Genomic DNA, 16,992 nt, shown 5'->3' on the forward strand with positions numbered 1-16,992 from the left:
ATGTTTAACACAGTTTTGCTTTTTTTATACATGTTTATACTTTTTATTTGTGAACATTTTTTCCATTCAATATGTATAGAAACGAAATAAAAAGAAGAAATAAAAGCAGCACACAGGGAAAATATATGAGGTCATGGGATGTTTACAATGTCATGACAAATGTTCCTAATTTAAAGTAAAGTGTCGTATATGGTGCATACAATGATCAGGTGGAGTCTGTCTCATTGGTTAAACAAACACACCATTTTCTCCACCATTTTTCTCCCAATTCTTTTTGAAGTCATGTTGAATATTTCATCTGTTCCAGAAGATGTAACAGTATTAATAAAGAGGGTAAAAGTGGGGCAGTGTTTCTGGAGCCAGTATTTTGTAAAGGCCTTTTTACTTGCCACCAGCAGGATCTTTAGTAGATAGGTGTCATCTTTGCTTAGTCCATCAGGGATGTGTCCAAGATGAAGGGACGTGAATTTTGTACTAATACTACAACCCAATTTTTTTTAAATGATCATTGCTACTTCCTTCCACAAACTCTGAATAGAAGGACAAGACCAAAAACTATGGGCATGGTCAACCATGATGTCTCCACATTCCCCCAGCAGTATCGCTGGTGCCAGTTTGTTTAGACTTCTGTTTGGGTGCTCCGTTGTTCCGATGTGTAACATTTTCAGAATAGGTGACACAGACTCTCAAGCTGTATTCTGGTTAGCAAAAAAAATGCAACATGTGACATGTGCGTGGGCTAATACTTCTGTTTGTGAGTGCACCCAACACAGCCTGCATCACAAAGGCTGTGAAACTAGATGTAAATTGACACACCCATAAAGGCCTGCACATACACTGAAGACATCAGGAGGACAAAAGCTGTTTTTTCCTCTCAAGCATGCACATGTATTTACACAAACACACCTACACAGCAAACACAGACACAACCTCACTACAGTGAAGCATATACTTAAAGCAAAACAAGCCTTTTAAAGAACAGAGTGAAACACACTATTACATTATGAAATTATTTTTACTATTACTATTTTCTATGCTTCATACTGCTGCAACTCTTTTAAAATGTTGTATCTAACTGATTTTATGATTTATGGTTTTACAATTCATGATTTTATGATGTCATAAATTTATAACGTTTTACGGTTTTATGAGTTTATGAGTTTTAATCTTTTAATCCTTGTTTTAAACTGTTTTTAAGTGTCCTTTCGTATTGAATTGCCATCATTATGTCTATTTTCATGTGAAGCAATCAGTGCTTATAATGCCCCTATTGTAAAGCACTTTGGCATTTCTTGTATGAGAAGTGGAATATAAATAAAGTTATATTAGGCTACACAAAACACAAGTGAGGAGACATCTGTCATTTTCACCCACACCTTTCTTTTATTTTGACACATACTGAAACATCCGAAATTTAAACATATATTTTACATGAACATCATCTTCGTGTACACAGAAGAGATGGGATTTAAATTTGGGTGGTGCTGTAGGGGAAAGTAAGTTTACATTTTATAATTATAAAGTTACACATAGTGATGTTTACAGGGAAGGCAACAGTGTCCATTTTTAAGCCTGAGAAGACAAAAACTCATATCAGCTGAATCAGCTTTTAAAGGATAATGAAGATGAACTCTGCTTGTAAGAACACGTGTTCCCACAATCCTCTCTGCTGAGGTGTCCTTGAGCAAGGCGCTGTCAGCACCTGGGGCTGTTCTCAACACAATAATCTTCCCATAAATATGAACAAATACTCTGCTGTATCATCTTTATCGCCTCATTGTTCCCGCATCATTATCGGTCCATAAATACGCATATGATACAGTCCGCGAGCGAGGGAGCATCTCGACGCTTCAGTGACGTAGACAGGGAACGACGTTTCCGTAGCAACTGGGGCCGATCCGTTAACCGCAGCGGCCGCAGTACTACCGGAGCTGATCAAAGAGTGGGGGGGTTGTCGTCGGTAACCGGATACCTCCTCTGTCTTGTGGGGCGTAGAGACACGGGGGCGACGCAGTTTCGAGGCGGCGGGCCCGCAGTGCCGTGCGGAGATGCTCAATATGTGGAAAGTCAGAGAGCTGGTGGACAAAGCGTGAGTACCGAGGAGCAGGTGGAGCTGTTGGCGCTAGCTTAACCGCCAAGCGGCTGCGAAGCTAACCGGCTAGCAAGGCGGCGTTAGCCGGGCAGCATCAGCAGCTTTTATCGCTGACATAGGAGAGGGTACGGGCCGTGACGTCACGGCGATAGCCCCTCAGCTGTTAGCTCCGACTAGCTGGCTAGCTGCCAATCTTCAACCTTGTGGCATAAATAGAGATGTGTTTTTCACAATGGACTGATCCATTGCAAAATTCTCCACGCTTGTTCATACAGGCCGGGGAAAATACAATATTACAAACTGCAAATTAATGTATTTCCGATCCACAATGAAAGCTATCCAGTTAGCTAATTCCGCTAGCATTGCTAAGCTCAGGTCGGCTCTGTGTACTGTTTGTGTTGGTGCTGCTGCAGAATCACGCCCTGTCCCACCCTGGTGATGCCCGCTACCTCCACCCTACTTTCACTTAACATTATATCCCGAGTAGAAAGCTCTACTTTAATGATGGTAAGCTAAGAGGCTAGATAATTGTATGTGAATAGGAAATGTCCTGCCAATTAGCGGCCAGCCATGTCTCAACGAGGCCCATGCCCCCATGGACATCAAAGCTTGTTAGCCAAACAGATCATACTGGAGTAGCTAATGCTGTTGTTACAGCCCACTACAAAGTGTTTGTCTGAACACTAGACTAAGCATGTTTCTTTGTGAAGTGTGTCTTTGTGGTATCTATTGTTGGAATGATAATGTGCAGTATAGTGTATGTACATATTTTACTGTGACCAGGAGGAGGGAGAACAACAGCTTCCTGTCCTGTCTGTCAGAGAGGCATGCTCAGTTATATGAATGACTTTGATGGTACAACGCAAACCCACAAAAATATTGGAAAATGCACAAATTGCCTAGTTAGTTGAGATAACTACGTAAACCTGTTTCTTGGAACAAACCATTTTATTTACTAACCAAGTAAACAACTGTTGATAAGGATGGTGTCAATATCTGGAAGGCGAGGTGTGTAGTATTTAAAGAAGCAGCTTTACAAAGTGCTTTATAGAGCAACAATAACTTGAATCAGCTTTACTGGCCAAGAATGTGAAAATATTCAAGGAAATTGATCATAGTTTTTCATTACACAGAAGTAGACATACAGCTAACAATAAGGACAACATGGCTGGACAAAAACATAAACATAGTAGTATAACAAGTAGTTTGTATTATTTATTTATTTGTTTATTTCTGATATATGATCCAGTGACTTGGCCAGATAAGTGCACCCTGTGTGTTCATCCTCACACCACAGAAAAGAGTGTTCAGTTTAATAGCACATGAGTTACACTCTCTGAAGTGCCTCTATCAACTGTAGAAAAATCTGTTGTTGTTTCAGTTTTTTTTAGTTCTGTTGCTAATAATTTTCGGCTCACTGTCACTCTCAGGACTTTCAGCTTTTACTATAGCAGGCTAAGTCAGAGTTTGTATGTCAGTCTTAATTTCTTATTTTAAAAATAGATAATTTCAGTGGAGTATACATGCCTGTTATCACAGTAACGTTAATGAACCAAAAACCAATGTCTTTTTAAAATTTTGTGTCTGGTATTATACACTCAGGGGTCACTTTATTAGATACACTTGAACAATCTAATGCAATTAAATAATAATAATTATTATATTACTAATAATAATACATTGGATTTATATAGTGCATTTCAGGATACTCAAAGATGCTTTACAGAGAACAACAGCAGCAATAAAAAAAAAAGCTGAAATAATCCATAGAGAGGCAGAGAGGGAAATAATGCAGAAAGGGCAAAGTACACTGATTGTAGAGGTTGTAGGCAGTTTTTGAAAGGTGTGTTTTGAGGGTTTTCTTGAAGGTGGAGAATAAGGAGTAGTCTCTGATGTCTTTAGGGAGTGAGTTCCAGAGGGTGGGAGCAACAGTGGAAAAGGCCCCGTCCCCCCCAGGTGTGGTTAGTCCTGGTTTGCATCAGCAGACTTAAGAGTGCGGGTGGGAGTGTGCAAGAATTCTCTCTTAACAATGATGATAAAGTTCAGTTTTGATTGACACTGTCAGAGTGGTGTTAATTTAACTATTAATTATTGGGATTGTAGTTTGCAGTGGTGTTAAACTGGGCTGCACTATATTAAGAAGTGATTCTAACGTCGTACCCACCCTATTTACAGACATGAGGGGGTAACAATATTAGAAACACATTTCAATGTGATGCAATCCAGTACTACACCGCCACTACAACCTCAGTAATAAACATGCAGTATAGTTGAATTAACAACTCTCAGAAAGTTTTGACTCATAAGCTTCCTAAAGGTGGAGGATGTAGTAGAGCTGCTTTATAGGATTGCATTATATTGCATAGGATGTACCTATAGAAGTGGACAGGAAGTGTAACTCCGAACATATCAGCTTCTCACCATCTCCTTTTGTTACAGTGTGTGTTCTCTGCTTGTTAATATATTTCATCTCCTTCAACTATCTTTATCTTTTACTGTTACTGTAAATGAGGTGAGTAATTAAAACTTGAAGGTTTCAGCTCCATGTGGGCTGTTATGTGAGCTTGCATTTTGATCGCAGTCCAGCAAACAAGGTTAAATGCAGGCTACTATAAAGCACATACTGTGTGGGTGTTGTATTCATACTGTACTGTACTGACTGCACCCGAACACAGCTGAGGCCTTGAAAAATGTTAGAGAACAGCACACTGCCCAGTGACAAGGAAGGTACAGTTTTGCAGTTGCTAAAAGCATCTTAGGGAGATTAATGATGTCTTGCCTTGTGTACATTTTATATATAGATCATGATGATTTACATGGGTATGGAACTTTAAGACAAAATTGTCCTTAAGCCCCGCTTTAACATCTTTATTTCCCACCTTTACATTTGCAATCCTTCAAACAAAATGCATTGTGAGAGCAAAAGTGAGAAGGTTGACATGAAAATGTCATATTTCACACTGAATGCCTGCTCAAAGTTTGACACTCTACACTCTTTGGTTGCCTCCGCCCTTTCAAGGACCAATTATATTGCAAATGTGATAAGGAAAAAAGCGAAAGGCGCTAGAAGAAAGTTGCATAAAGGATAGATGAGTGAAGAGAGAAGTGGAAGGAGATAAGAAGTGGGAATATACAGTATAGGAGCAGCACAGACAGACGGAGAGCTCAACAGAGCTTTAGATGGAGTAATAGACACCAGCTCCCATCAGCTGTTGGTTGTGCCTGGCTGGGCATGATGAATACACTCTATTATTGATCTACCTCAACAGAGCTGGCAGCGGCAGCCTTGCTTTTCCTGCAGATTAAGAGTCACGCTATTATGGAGCTCTCGCTGTCTGTGTCTGTCTTATCTGCTGACAATAACGCAGTCAAAGGCAGCTTCTGTGATCTACAGACGCCTCTTATTTTCCTTTAGCTGGGAGGGTGGCAGAGCTCAGAGGAGGAAAAGACGGAGAGGAAAGGTGCTGTGGAATAAAGGAGTAATGATAGGATGGGAGATAGAAGCGAGGAGCAGGTAATAAAACAGGATAGAAAAGGAAGTGAAGACAGAAATTTACAAAAAGGCCAGGTGGAGAAGGAGGGAGGGATGACGTGCTGAAGGAGTTGGAGCAATATATAAGCTGAGGAGAGCGAGAGGTGTGTTTCACATTGCAGTGCTTTGGCTGTGTTTTTTGCGAGGGGTCTGTAGAGCAAGACATGCCCATCGAGAGATGCAGAAAACAAACACACAGCTGGCGAACCCAGTAAAATAAAGAGGGCAGGAAGCAGCAGAGACTGCTTATGGGGAGGTTTGGCCGCATTTACCTCTCTCATTTGACACACACAGACACACACATAGATGGATACACACACCCTGCTCACCTCACTTTTGCACACCGACTCATCTCCCTTTGTTTCCTGAACAGCTGAATATTTTCTCACACACTATGTTTGTGTGTGTATGTCTGTCATCTGAAGTGCAGTGGTCAGAGGGCTTTTAGAAAGCTGTCATTCATTATTCAGTGAGCTGAGATTCTCTTTGTCTTACTTGATCTCATTGTCTGTTGTAATCCTGTTTTCCAGTTATTCTTAGTTTGTGTCTGTGGTGTGTTTGTGCTGTGTGAGTGTGGTGTTGTTGTGTGCAACAGTAGGTAGACGTCCGTGATATTTAGATTGTGCGTGTAGATGTAAGATATGAAAATGACGCTCTGCTAGTCAGAGGGCTTGTTTGTCATTTAAGAGTTGTTCACATTGTATTTGCGTGTGTTCTGCTGTGTAAATATATCAGCGTGTGTGTTTTCGATTGTGTTTCGGTCTGCCTCACCTCTGGAAATGTGACGAGGGGAGTGTGAAGGGAGTCAGCACAGAACATTTGCTGATAACCAGCTAGACTGACTGACTAAAGGAGTGACAATAATAAGTGTTGTGTTCATAGTAGGTGAAGAGAGAGACAAGAAAGTAAAGCCACAGGGTTTCACCTTTACACGTATGAAATATTGATGGAAATAATACATTTATTTTATTAGTGAAATTTATGATGAAAACATATGTTTGTGTCAACAGCACCAATGTGGTGATGAACTACTCAGAGATTGAGTCCAAGGTGAGAGAGGCCACCAATGACGACCCCTGGGGACCCTCCGGACAACTGATGGGAGAAATAGCCAAGTATGTTTAACACACAACATACACATACTTACTGTGTGTGCACAAAAATACATGTACCTTATCCCTGAGGCAGCAGCTATTGTGTTGTTACAGTCACATTCACACAAGATGCTTTTACCAAGAACAAATAAGAGTTCTGTTAAAAAGACAACTACAGCCGTATTTACACAGAACTAGTATTTTCTTGGGGACCTCATGTGATCTAATAATTACCGTCCTATGTCTGTGTTTCCTGCATCGAAGCAAAGTCTGTATTTTACGCAAAATCACTGACATTATCTCCCGGATATGATGCACACAGTCATGAAATTCCACTCTACACAACACAGAAACCCCACGCAGCATCACCATCAGTGATGTACAGTATTATTTACCTCCTTTTATCTTTTTAAGGTGGGTTAAACAAACAGAACTACGGAGCCCCTGATGTCCTGAAAGGTGATTTTTTTTTTTGTCATCTTGTTCACTCAAATTAAAATATCTTGTGGAAAGTTGTTCCCACAAGAAAATTATGTGTGACTTGTATCCATCTTGAGGGAACAAGTTGTTATCATGTGTGCACAAGATAATTATCTTGTGGGCACATGATAAATAAGTTGCTCCCACAAGATAATTAAGTTGTGTGCACAAGATAAAATATTTCACCCTTGGGGACTTTAGGGGCTCAGAACCGATTCTGCCCCACAGCGTCACATGTTTTGCTCTGATTGATAATTGAGCTTGCTTTCTCTGAGAACGGGTCTCCATGCTGTGTGGTGAGATGAGCCTCCCACACCCAAAATGCTGTCAAAACCTAATTTTGTAATTGCTAATGCAGCCTTCATAATTTTGGACAAGGGAGCAGGCTGAAACAAGGTGCGAAGAAGGCAGAAAACTTAAACACAATCCCAAATCAAAGAGATGCCAGTTCACACAGGACTAATATTATCACACAGCCTCTGTGTTTGGTGAAATATGGTTAGTAATTTATGGTGGAATTTTCACTTGATAAATTTTGGACATGCCCGATTTGCACTGGATTAAGATCACAGATGACCTCTGCAGTAATAACAAATTACCAGAGGTCCCCAGGTAATACTTGTCCCCTGCGAATAGTCTCTGATTACTAGACCTGACTCAGCTCTGGTTTACCTGCCTTGGGTTTTCCCAGCACTATAATTTCTTTTGATTGTGTGTGTGTCTGTGTGTGTAGATCTACCTTTATGTATGAGCAGTTCCCAGAGGTGATGAACATGCTGTGGACCAGGATGTTGAAGGACAACAAGAAGAACTGGAGACGAGTCTACAAGGTATGGTAACACTCTGGTTGGCAGGTTGGTTGGTTGTTTCCTTAGTGTGCCTATGTTGTATCTGTGTTGTGTTGTACTGTTTGTTTTGTCAGGATTTATTAAGCTGATTCTCAGTGCTTCTTTGTGCCCACAGTCAGGCACCCACATGGTCTCTAGTGTTTGCACGACTGACTGGATCAAGACATTTTTGGCCTGTTGATTCACTGTTTTTCTTTCTTTTTACTTAAATACAACAATAAATGCTTTTTAAATATTGCACACATACAGATATACAGTATGTCTCCTGCATGTGATATATATTGAATCTCAACCAGATTGTTGTGTCCTGCCCACATAATCATAACACTGATATGCAAAGATTGGATTGGATTTTTTTAGAGAGCAGTTAAGCCGAGTTAAAGAGAGGGCATAGTCAAGTAAAGCTGAACTGACTCTATATCATTTTTTTAGGAAAGATTATTTCTCACTAAGTAATTTTGGCTACCTTCCCCACATAGTTAATTCTCTTATCACGTCTCTCACTCCATCTCTTTCCGTCTCTCTTTATCTCCCTCTGCCAGGCTTTACTGCTGCTGGCCTATCTGATCAGGAACGGGTCTGAAAGAGTCGTCACCAGCGCCAGAGAACACATCTATGACCTGCGATCTCTAGAAAACTACCACTTCATCGGTGAGTCTCTAAATGAAACTCACTTACCTCAGCAATGGTTTAACCTTTTCCTCTTATTCTTCTACTTTTATTTAAATTTGAGGTCTCTAATGTGGTTATTAGCTGCAATCAGAAAGATCACATATTGTCCAGAATAGAAAGGGTTCGTCCTCTGGGGAGCATGAACACAGTGTCCTCAGTAAAACTTGAATTGGTCCATTTGATTTTGATTATGCTTGTGTACAAGTAGAAGGTTTGGCTTGATCGTGGTTCAGAGGGAAGGGTCACATGTAACCAAAATCACGAGGATGGATCCTCAGGGGAGCCATGAATATCTCAAATTTCATGGAATATCTGTCACTTAGTTTGTAGCACACCTTGATATTGACCTGTGTGGGATAACCAAAATTGCCATTCACAAGAAATGTCACAGCTGTTTGGCCAGAAGTCCTCCTTTTTTAGTTTCCTGTGTTTGTGTGTCTGTCCAGATGAGAACGGTAAGGATCAGGGCATCAATGTGCGTCAGAAGGTGAAGGAGATGGTGGAGTTCATCCAGGACGACGACAGACTGAGAGAGGAGAGGAAGAAAGCCAAGAAGAACAAAGATAAATATATTGGAGTCTCCTCTGACAGTATGGGAGGAGGAGGAGGAGGAGGAGGAGGAGGGGGAGGAAGCATTAAGAACTGTAAGTAATTCACTACATCTCCTTTGACAGCCTGAGTCAGATGTGGATTAAAATGACGATAATAACTTCCCCTATCCAGACCCAGAGGAATTAAAATGCATTGGAGGAAGGATACCATGTACAGAAAGCATGAGGCTTTTTGAATGAATAAAAAAATTAAACTTGAATTACCTGTGCTGACAAGGAATTTAAAATATTGGTTTATTGACTAGTTGACAAATCTCTAAGTCTATAAATGTCATGTATTTGAATAAATGACAGCTCAGAAGAGCCCAAAGAGATGTCATCAGTGATATGAAACACAAAACACCTTCCTCTCTTTGGACAATCTGTAACCTCTTGAGCAAAAGTGAATGTTTTCTCTTGTCATGTAGCACCAATTTCAAAAGTATTTGCATCTTTCTACTGCATAGACAGCCCAGTTTTGTGAAAAGACGATCTTTCCAGTGGTGAAATACTCAAATACTGAACCATTATTAGATTATTCAATTAGTTGATTGACAGAAAATGCATTGATTTGATAATTCGAAACATTAATGATTTGCTGTTGTTTATCTTTGTTAATTTTATAGTTTTTGATTTTGTTAATCAAACACAAGAACAAGAGATTTGATAGACTAATTAATCCAATTAATTAATCTGCTTTTAGTACCTTTATCTGTTATACATCAGCAGTTGTTACACAACACTGTAGAGCTGAAATGAAGAGAGATTGTATATGTTCTTTGGTGGATACTTGTGAAACTGCATGAGTTTTCAAGTCTCGCTCTTTCTCTGTCTTTTGTCCTTTTCTGTGTTCTTCCTTCCAGCTAATGAATTGGATCGGAGTAAGTGGGATGAGGACTGGGATAAGAGCAGAGGAACTTTCCCCTTTAGTGAGAAGCTCGGAGAGATCAGTGACAAGATAGGCAGCACCATAGACGACACACTCAACAAATTCAGAAAGAAGGAACGAGACGACTCACCCGACAGAATCAGGTAAACGTACACACTTTTGAAACGTCTGAACATGGCTTGATTTAAATGGTCTGAGGGTGTAAAGTCACTACTGTTGCGCATCAGATTGCTGTTGGCCTCCCTGTTAGGTGTTTAAATTCATCAAACCATTGTGTCTCGGATTATCCATCACATAAGCAAACACACACTGGTGTACAATAACTGCAAAGCAACCACACATTCTAGCCTAATCTCCTGGGTGCTGCTTCTCATACGTCCTTCCTGTCTGGTTACCATAGTGACAACGAGGAGGACCGAGCCTCGAGAAACGGTAGGCAGGAAACTCTTGAGTTTAAAGACGAGGAGGAGACTGTCACAACAAAGAGCATCCAGATCACGCAAGCAACAGAAACTACGACCACCACCACGCGGAAACGTAGCGGAGCAACGAGCAGCAAGACTCTGGACCTGGGTGCTGCGGCCCACTACACTGGAGACAAGAGCCCAGAGGAGAAGGTACTCACACAAACTCTCACGCTTTTCTAAATGTGAGATACATTCTCAATTATTAACCACCGTGTCTCTCTGCTTCTGCCTTTAGTCATCGGTCAGGCAGTCTTCCAGTAGCGGTCTAGCTGACCTGCTTGTGATTGACCCCTTATCCAATCAGAGCACTGCAACAGGTAACTGCTAACTTACACACACACACACACACACAAAGATAAGGAAGACATAAAGATGGTTTTAAAATCTGTGTATGTGGTGTATAAGATGTGTCACTCTTTGTTGGACTTCTGCATACTTCTTCTTCTGTGCGTTCTCCCATGCAGGTGGCAGTTCGGACCTCATCGGTGGCTTTGCTGACTTCTCCTCTCCTGCAGCTTCTGCCAGTCTCCCAACCTCCACCGGTAAACTTGTTCTTGCTTCTCTCAGCTCTTCCTGTAGTAATCTGAGGGTGCTCTCACATCTTAATTTGGTCTGGACCAAAGAAAAATGACCTGCAATCAGTGTTTTTGGGTCTGCACTGGGGTTCGATTGACTTACTAACTGGGCAGACATGTTGGGTGTGAAGTGTACTTTTGTAGAAATGCAGTTTGTGTCAAAATCACAACTAAACACATCATTACTCTCTGCCAGCTGCTGCATCATCCAATGGAAATGGAGACTTTGGAGACTGGAACGCTTTCTCGGCCAATCCATCAGCTTCGTCTAGCTCCGGTCCCTCCCAGCCCGTCACTGACCTGTTTGGCAGCGTCCAGTCACCCACAGCCCCGACTAATCCCACCGCCACCACCCCACCATCTGCCGAGCTCTTTGACCTGATGGGTGGAGTTAACCATCAACTAACCAATCCACACACAACACTGAGTGCCTCTCAGAGCATGACTTTCTCTCTGGGAGGGGTGACGCCAGGAGCCTCTGTTGCTATGCCAGCCATGCCCCTTTCTCGCTCTCAACAGGTAGGTACGGCACACCTCAGAGGAGGGCATAGTTTGTCTCAAACTGTAAGAATATATGAAAATGTTTTACGCGATAAAGTCCACTGAAATAATAACCCAGAAGTTTCCACTGTGTATTAGGCCGGATCTCACAGAAAGTGTTTTAGCAGCTGGAGGGCCCAGCAACACATCTCGCGTTTCTGTGCTCCAGGTGCCAGGCATTTTTTGCCTAAGTGCCCTGAACTCCTCGAGTTAAAAAAACTTCAACTGAAAGCGGAAAAGCACTCCACGTCATCTCTTTTTTCATGTTTTTTTTTTTCAATTGTCTAATCTGATTATTTGAGATGGTCATGACAACAAGTTTACAGTTGGTAAACAATGGAGGAGAAACTGGTGGTATAGAGGTAGTTGGATACCCAGAGCTATACAGCCTGACGATCAATCTGCCCCTGAGTCATCCTAAAATATGCCTGGAAACAGCCATCATTGAGGCAAAGCTCCTGGACCAGCTGGTAGGACTCCCCATGATCCACCCTCTTTCTTAGGGTCTCATGTACCCACACAGATGTTTCCCTGTGCCCAACAAACTATTTACTGACAGCCTCTCACCCTCAACCAGAGCTACAGCAAGCACCCTCTGTCTGTCCATTTTAGAAACTAGATACTAATTACTGTGAAAAACAAAACAAAAAACAAAACAAAAAACAGCAGATTGATTACACAGGAGGGTTAGTGTAAGGACGTACTGGAGTGGTTGCCTGGCAACAATAATAAAGGTGCAGCAAGCATTTTTTTTACTAGTGGCATTCAAATTAAAAGCCTTTTGCAACCTGCAAAACGCTGTCTGTGAGATACGAGACTTAAATGGTCCAATTAATAGTCTAAGTTAACAGTGCAATAAAGATGTGAAAGGTGATGACACAAACATTCAGCATTGCTGCCAACCTGATCAAGATTTGTGTCATTGCACCCTAAAAGACTGCTTTTCCCCCCAGTTTTCAATAAGTAAAAAGTATTAGAATCCAGTTTGAGGCTGTTAATTGCTTTCAGTTTTTGATTTTGGATTGTTAACAGTATGTTTTTTTTCCCCGTATGCATAAAAAACTATATTCTGTCTGTTTTACCAATATGAAAAATATTTGTAATTTATTTTAGAGCTTGGGAGGCATGACATCTCAGCAGCCCATAGGACAACAGCAGAAGGTCAGTGTTGGAGGTCCAGGATCGTTAGGGTCAACCTGGTCTGACCCCTCCGTCAACATCAGCCTGGACTTCCTGTCAGCAGGCCTCAACCCCACGAAGACACCGCCCACACTCAACAATATCATCCAGCAACAAGGTACCATGTTTCATACTGGGATTTATTTCCTCTGTGTATTTTGCACAGCATGTCGATGTAAAGAAGTAAAAAAACGTTACTATGCAGGGTAGGGGCAGGTCTTGAATTAAATCACCAAGTGATTAAGTAGGACAGGTTAATGTCGGTGAACATCTGAAATACACTGTTTAGATTGTACTGGTCAGTGTAATTTTCTGACCAACCTGTCACACATTACAAGGTTTTATTACACAAGTAGTAACTCAGAGAGGACTAACTCCTTCCTGTCCATATGTGTCCATGCAGGAGTGCCTCCCAACCTGTTGGCCCAGAACTTCGGAGGACTGAGCCTCAGCTCCCCGCCCCATGTGACGCCCATTAGACCACCAGCCAACACCATGACAATGGGAATGCCTGCATCTGTGGCAACTGGCATGCCTGCTTCCATGGCATCAAGTATGCCCCCTTCAATGACCACGGGTACCATGGGGATGGGGGGAATTCCTGTAAACCAAGGCATGATGGGAATGAACATGAGCATGAATATGGGCATGGCCGCTCCAGTGATGATGGGTGGTATGACTGGCATGGGCGTGCCAGGAGTAGGGATGGGCCTCACACACTCCATCACCCCAGCCGTGGTTCCACCCAAACAGGATGCCTTTGCTAACTTTGGCAGTTTTGGGAAATGAAGGAGTGCAAATGCGTGTGAGTGAGTGTGAGTGTGAGTGTGCATGTCTGACATGTCAGGAGTGTGAACCACAGGAGGACTGCTGTACTTGAAGACAACCTTGCATGTTTCTCTCTCTCTCTCTCTCTCTCTCTGTCTCTCTCTCTCTCTCTCACTGCTTCTGCTATCTTTGGCGAGCTGGCACCAGTGATCGTTCATCAGCCCAGCATGTTGACATGATCTTGGAGGTGGGAGAGAGCGCCGTCTGGTGCCCCTCATTCGGTGAAAATTCTGTGTGGGATTATGTCACACAGCGGACACCCGAAGAGCAGGGACGGTGTCAATCCACAGCCTATAGTCATTACTCTCCAGTGAGGAATGGATCCTCATCTTTACCTGTTTTATATATGAACTGCAGTATGTCCCCCCTCATTACAAAATAAACACAGCAAAAAGTTTCTCTGTAACTGCACGGAGAGTTCAATCAGTAACTCTAATGAAAATGGCTTTGTTGCCTTAATTTTGCATCGTAGCCTCAGATATCATGTTTTATAAAATGACATCCAAATTCAATCACAAAATTGAAGCCATCACTTTATTTCCAGGGAGTCACACTCCTTTTCCTAACAGTAGAGCAGTTAAAAAAATCTGGAGTATACTGAGCCCATACTCTGGTCCTCCAGCAGAGGGCAGGATGGGTGTATGTGTTGGGATAACACTGTATGGTACTTATTCTTGAGCCATATTAGGATGGATGAATAGCATATTACATCCCTTTTCTCCCCTGTCCTTTTGTATCAGACTTGTAGCAGTTCACAGTAACTCAGTGTACAGTAGGACACTTACTGATGTTTAAAAGAACATGAGTGAAGCCTTGAACTGCAGAACAAAAGTCCCTAAAATGCCATTGGACTCTTTCAAACACAATAATCAGTCACTGGTAAAAGTGATACTGTTCCTCTACTCTCCATTCTGGATGTCCTTGTCAGATTCATTCCTGATAAAGGGGTCAGTCAGTATTTTAATAAGAGTACCATTCACTGGTAGTTTCTCTTGATGCCCTCTCTGACATTGTCTTACCTCAGGCATGATGTTGTAGGACACGTGACTTTATGTAAGCATTGCTTTCTGACCCACATAGATCTCTTCTGTTCATTCTACTTCTTCATACAGACACTGTTTATGTAAAGAGGTCCAGAATCATGTTTTTTAAAGAGTATTTGCCAACTGAGGGTATACGACGGTTGCCATTTACAAGACAGTACAATACAATCGTCTACATTTCTTCCATTTGTAAGGCCGCGGCTCACCTCTGAATTTTTGGGTCGACCCAGCAATGTACCTTTAATTACATACATTTCTTTGCCAGCAACAGATTTTCAGCCCACAGCTCACATGGTGGTCTCTTTGTGTGCACCTCACACACTGTGTACTAGAAAACAACCACCTTTACATTTGACATGGGTTAGATACATTGGAGGATTTTTTTCATTAGCTGCATTTTAATAAATGATTTCTAAGGCTAGCTGAGACCAATCTAAAGGGTTTTTGGGGTCTCGAGTGAAGTGTGTGTGAGAAAAGAGTGAATGAGTGTGTGTGACTTTGTGTATGGGTATAGTTTTCTCTGTTTGATGTGCAAACACAGCTAAGCAGAGCCTCTTGTCATTTTCTGAGGCACTGCACTCCAAATGACCAAATCTTTATTTTGTTACTCTCAGAAGGATGATTCCATAGCTATTAGTTTAATATTTTATTAGTTTACTTGTAAGGTTATGTTCATATGAGAGAGCTACTAATACATAATTTAGTTGACTGGAATCATGTTTTTTTTGTTTGTTTTTTTTTGGTTTTGGTTTTCGGTACAGCTTGTTTTATTTGATTGTACTCTATATTTTCTGTACTTCATTCGACATTAAATTAAATTATAACAATGAAGAGTCAAGAGTTACATTCTGTAGAGGTGGGACCAAGTCATTGTTTTGCAAATTGCAAGTGTCAAGTCTTTCCACACAAGTCCCAAGTCTAGACTGGGAAGTCCCAAGTACTAAATTTGGGGTTTCAAGTCCTGAACAGGTCATAATGTGCAAATGTAATGCCATTTTAACAACAGAGTAATGATAGGCTACGTTACGTTTACAAAAGCCATGAATGCTTTTTAAAATTTGCATTTATTTTTTTAAAACACTAGTTTTTATTGACCACTTTTAGTTTTTGTACGCAAACAAAAATCAAACAAGATCACTTTTTCTGACTGGCGCTCAGGAATGTACCGTTAACGTCCAATAACGGTCTCTGTTTTCTGGGTATCAGACAGTTTTATAATTTTCCACAATCCGGATTCAAATTTGAAACCAAACCAAACCTACCTGAGACACGGATCAGATTCAAACGGCAGACAGGATCGAAACTGGGTCCAGGATTTGTAAAGGCTGCCTGGCCTCGGTGGGAGCAACTTCTAAATTTGTTAGTAGTAATGGCAGGGTGAAGTCAGAAACTGTCACTTCAGGTTTATGTCTAGCAGCAGCAGCAGGTGTCCAAGTCAGGGCTGTGAAGCTGCTTCCATCTGGGGGTCAAGTCTCCCCGCTCCAGGTCACCCAGAGGTAGAGTATCCACAGAGGGCCTGTGTGTGATGGTGCTGCTGGAATATGTGTCAGCAGAGACATAGGAAATAAAGATGAAATGTTAGGAGCAACAAAGGTGAAAAATGTTGGAAAATCAAAATTATGAGACACAAAGTCAAAAATTTATTTTCTGTTAGGGACTGTTCGTTATTTGTGAAAGGAGAGGAGGTGGTGCAAAAAGGGGGAGGCATGTCAAATAATTATTTATGGAGTGGGGATGGACTTAGGGTTTTTTATTTTGGCTTAGGGGAGGTGCATATACTTTATCTTTAAATGGTTGTATTTTGCATTAAGTTTACTGGGTTTTACATTTTCTGACATTTGACATCAATTTTCTTTAAACATTACAAAAATTACACAATTTATCATAGCCAGAAACTGTGAAAACAGAAATCCTACTGTCCCTGCACCCATCATCTGCGATGTGTCCATCAGGAAAAAACATTAAGAATCTGAGCTCAAAATAGTGATATTTCATCAACATCTCTTTTTTCTATGTCTCATTTAAAATTTGGCCAAAAATAAACTGTTTGCATGAACTAACCAGTATGCATGACAAAAACTGAGGCTTTTTTCAACTCCAGAATTTCATCTTTAACTTTCAAACATCAAAGGGTAAGCTTTAAAATCTAATAACTCATTTATG

General features: G+C 41.3%; 1 protein-coding gene across 2 annotated transcripts; it reads left to right on the top strand.

The window, feature by feature from the left end:
• The first annotated feature begins 1,897 nt into the window (after positions 1–1,897).
• On the top strand, positions 1,898–15,660 carry LOC117272806 (clathrin interactor 1-like). 2 transcript variants are annotated; one of them, XM_033651880.2, is made up of 12 exons: positions 1,898–2,089; positions 6,635–6,739; positions 7,932–8,028; positions 8,589–8,697; positions 9,165–9,362; positions 10,172–10,340; positions 10,598–10,814; positions 10,900–10,981; positions 11,129–11,206; positions 11,436–11,758; positions 12,893–13,076; positions 13,362–15,660. In XM_033651880.2, the coding sequence occupies exons 1-12, from the start codon at positions 2,049–2,051 to the stop codon at positions 13,745–13,747; spliced, it is 1,989 nt and encodes a 662-aa protein (XP_033507771.2). In that variant the 5' UTR covers positions 1,898–2,048; the 3' UTR covers positions 13,748–15,660. The 2 variants fall into 2 exon arrangements, with proteins under 2 accessions (XP_033507771.2, XP_033507777.2); XM_033651886.2 differs by lacking the exons at positions 1,898–2,089; positions 6,635–6,739 and adding an exon at positions 7,159–7,177.
• The last annotated feature ends 1,332 nt before the right edge of the window (positions 15,661–16,992 follow it).

The sequence above is a fragment of the Epinephelus lanceolatus genome, chromosome 11 (genome assembly GCF_041903045.1).
Source record: "Epinephelus lanceolatus isolate andai-2023 chromosome 11, ASM4190304v1, whole genome shotgun sequence".
Classification (NCBI taxonomy): Eukaryota; Metazoa; Chordata; class Actinopteri; order Perciformes; family Serranidae; genus Epinephelus; species Epinephelus lanceolatus.

What these genes read in the sequence shown, in the direction of transcription:
- LOC117272806 (XM_033651880.2), top strand. Translation starts at nt 2,049, where the DNA reads ATGCTCAATATGTGGAAAGTCAGAGAGCTGGTGGACAAAGC. An exon ending in AGAAAACTACCACTTCATCG is followed by an intron (nt 8,698 to 9,164) that starts GTGAGTCTCTAA and finishes GTGTCTGTCCAG; the next exon opens with ATGAGAACGGTAAGGATCAG. An exon ending in CAATCAGAGCACTGCAACAG is followed by an intron (nt 10,982 to 11,128) that starts GTAACTGCTAAC and finishes TCTCCCATGCAG; the next exon opens with GTGGCAGTTCGGACCTCATC.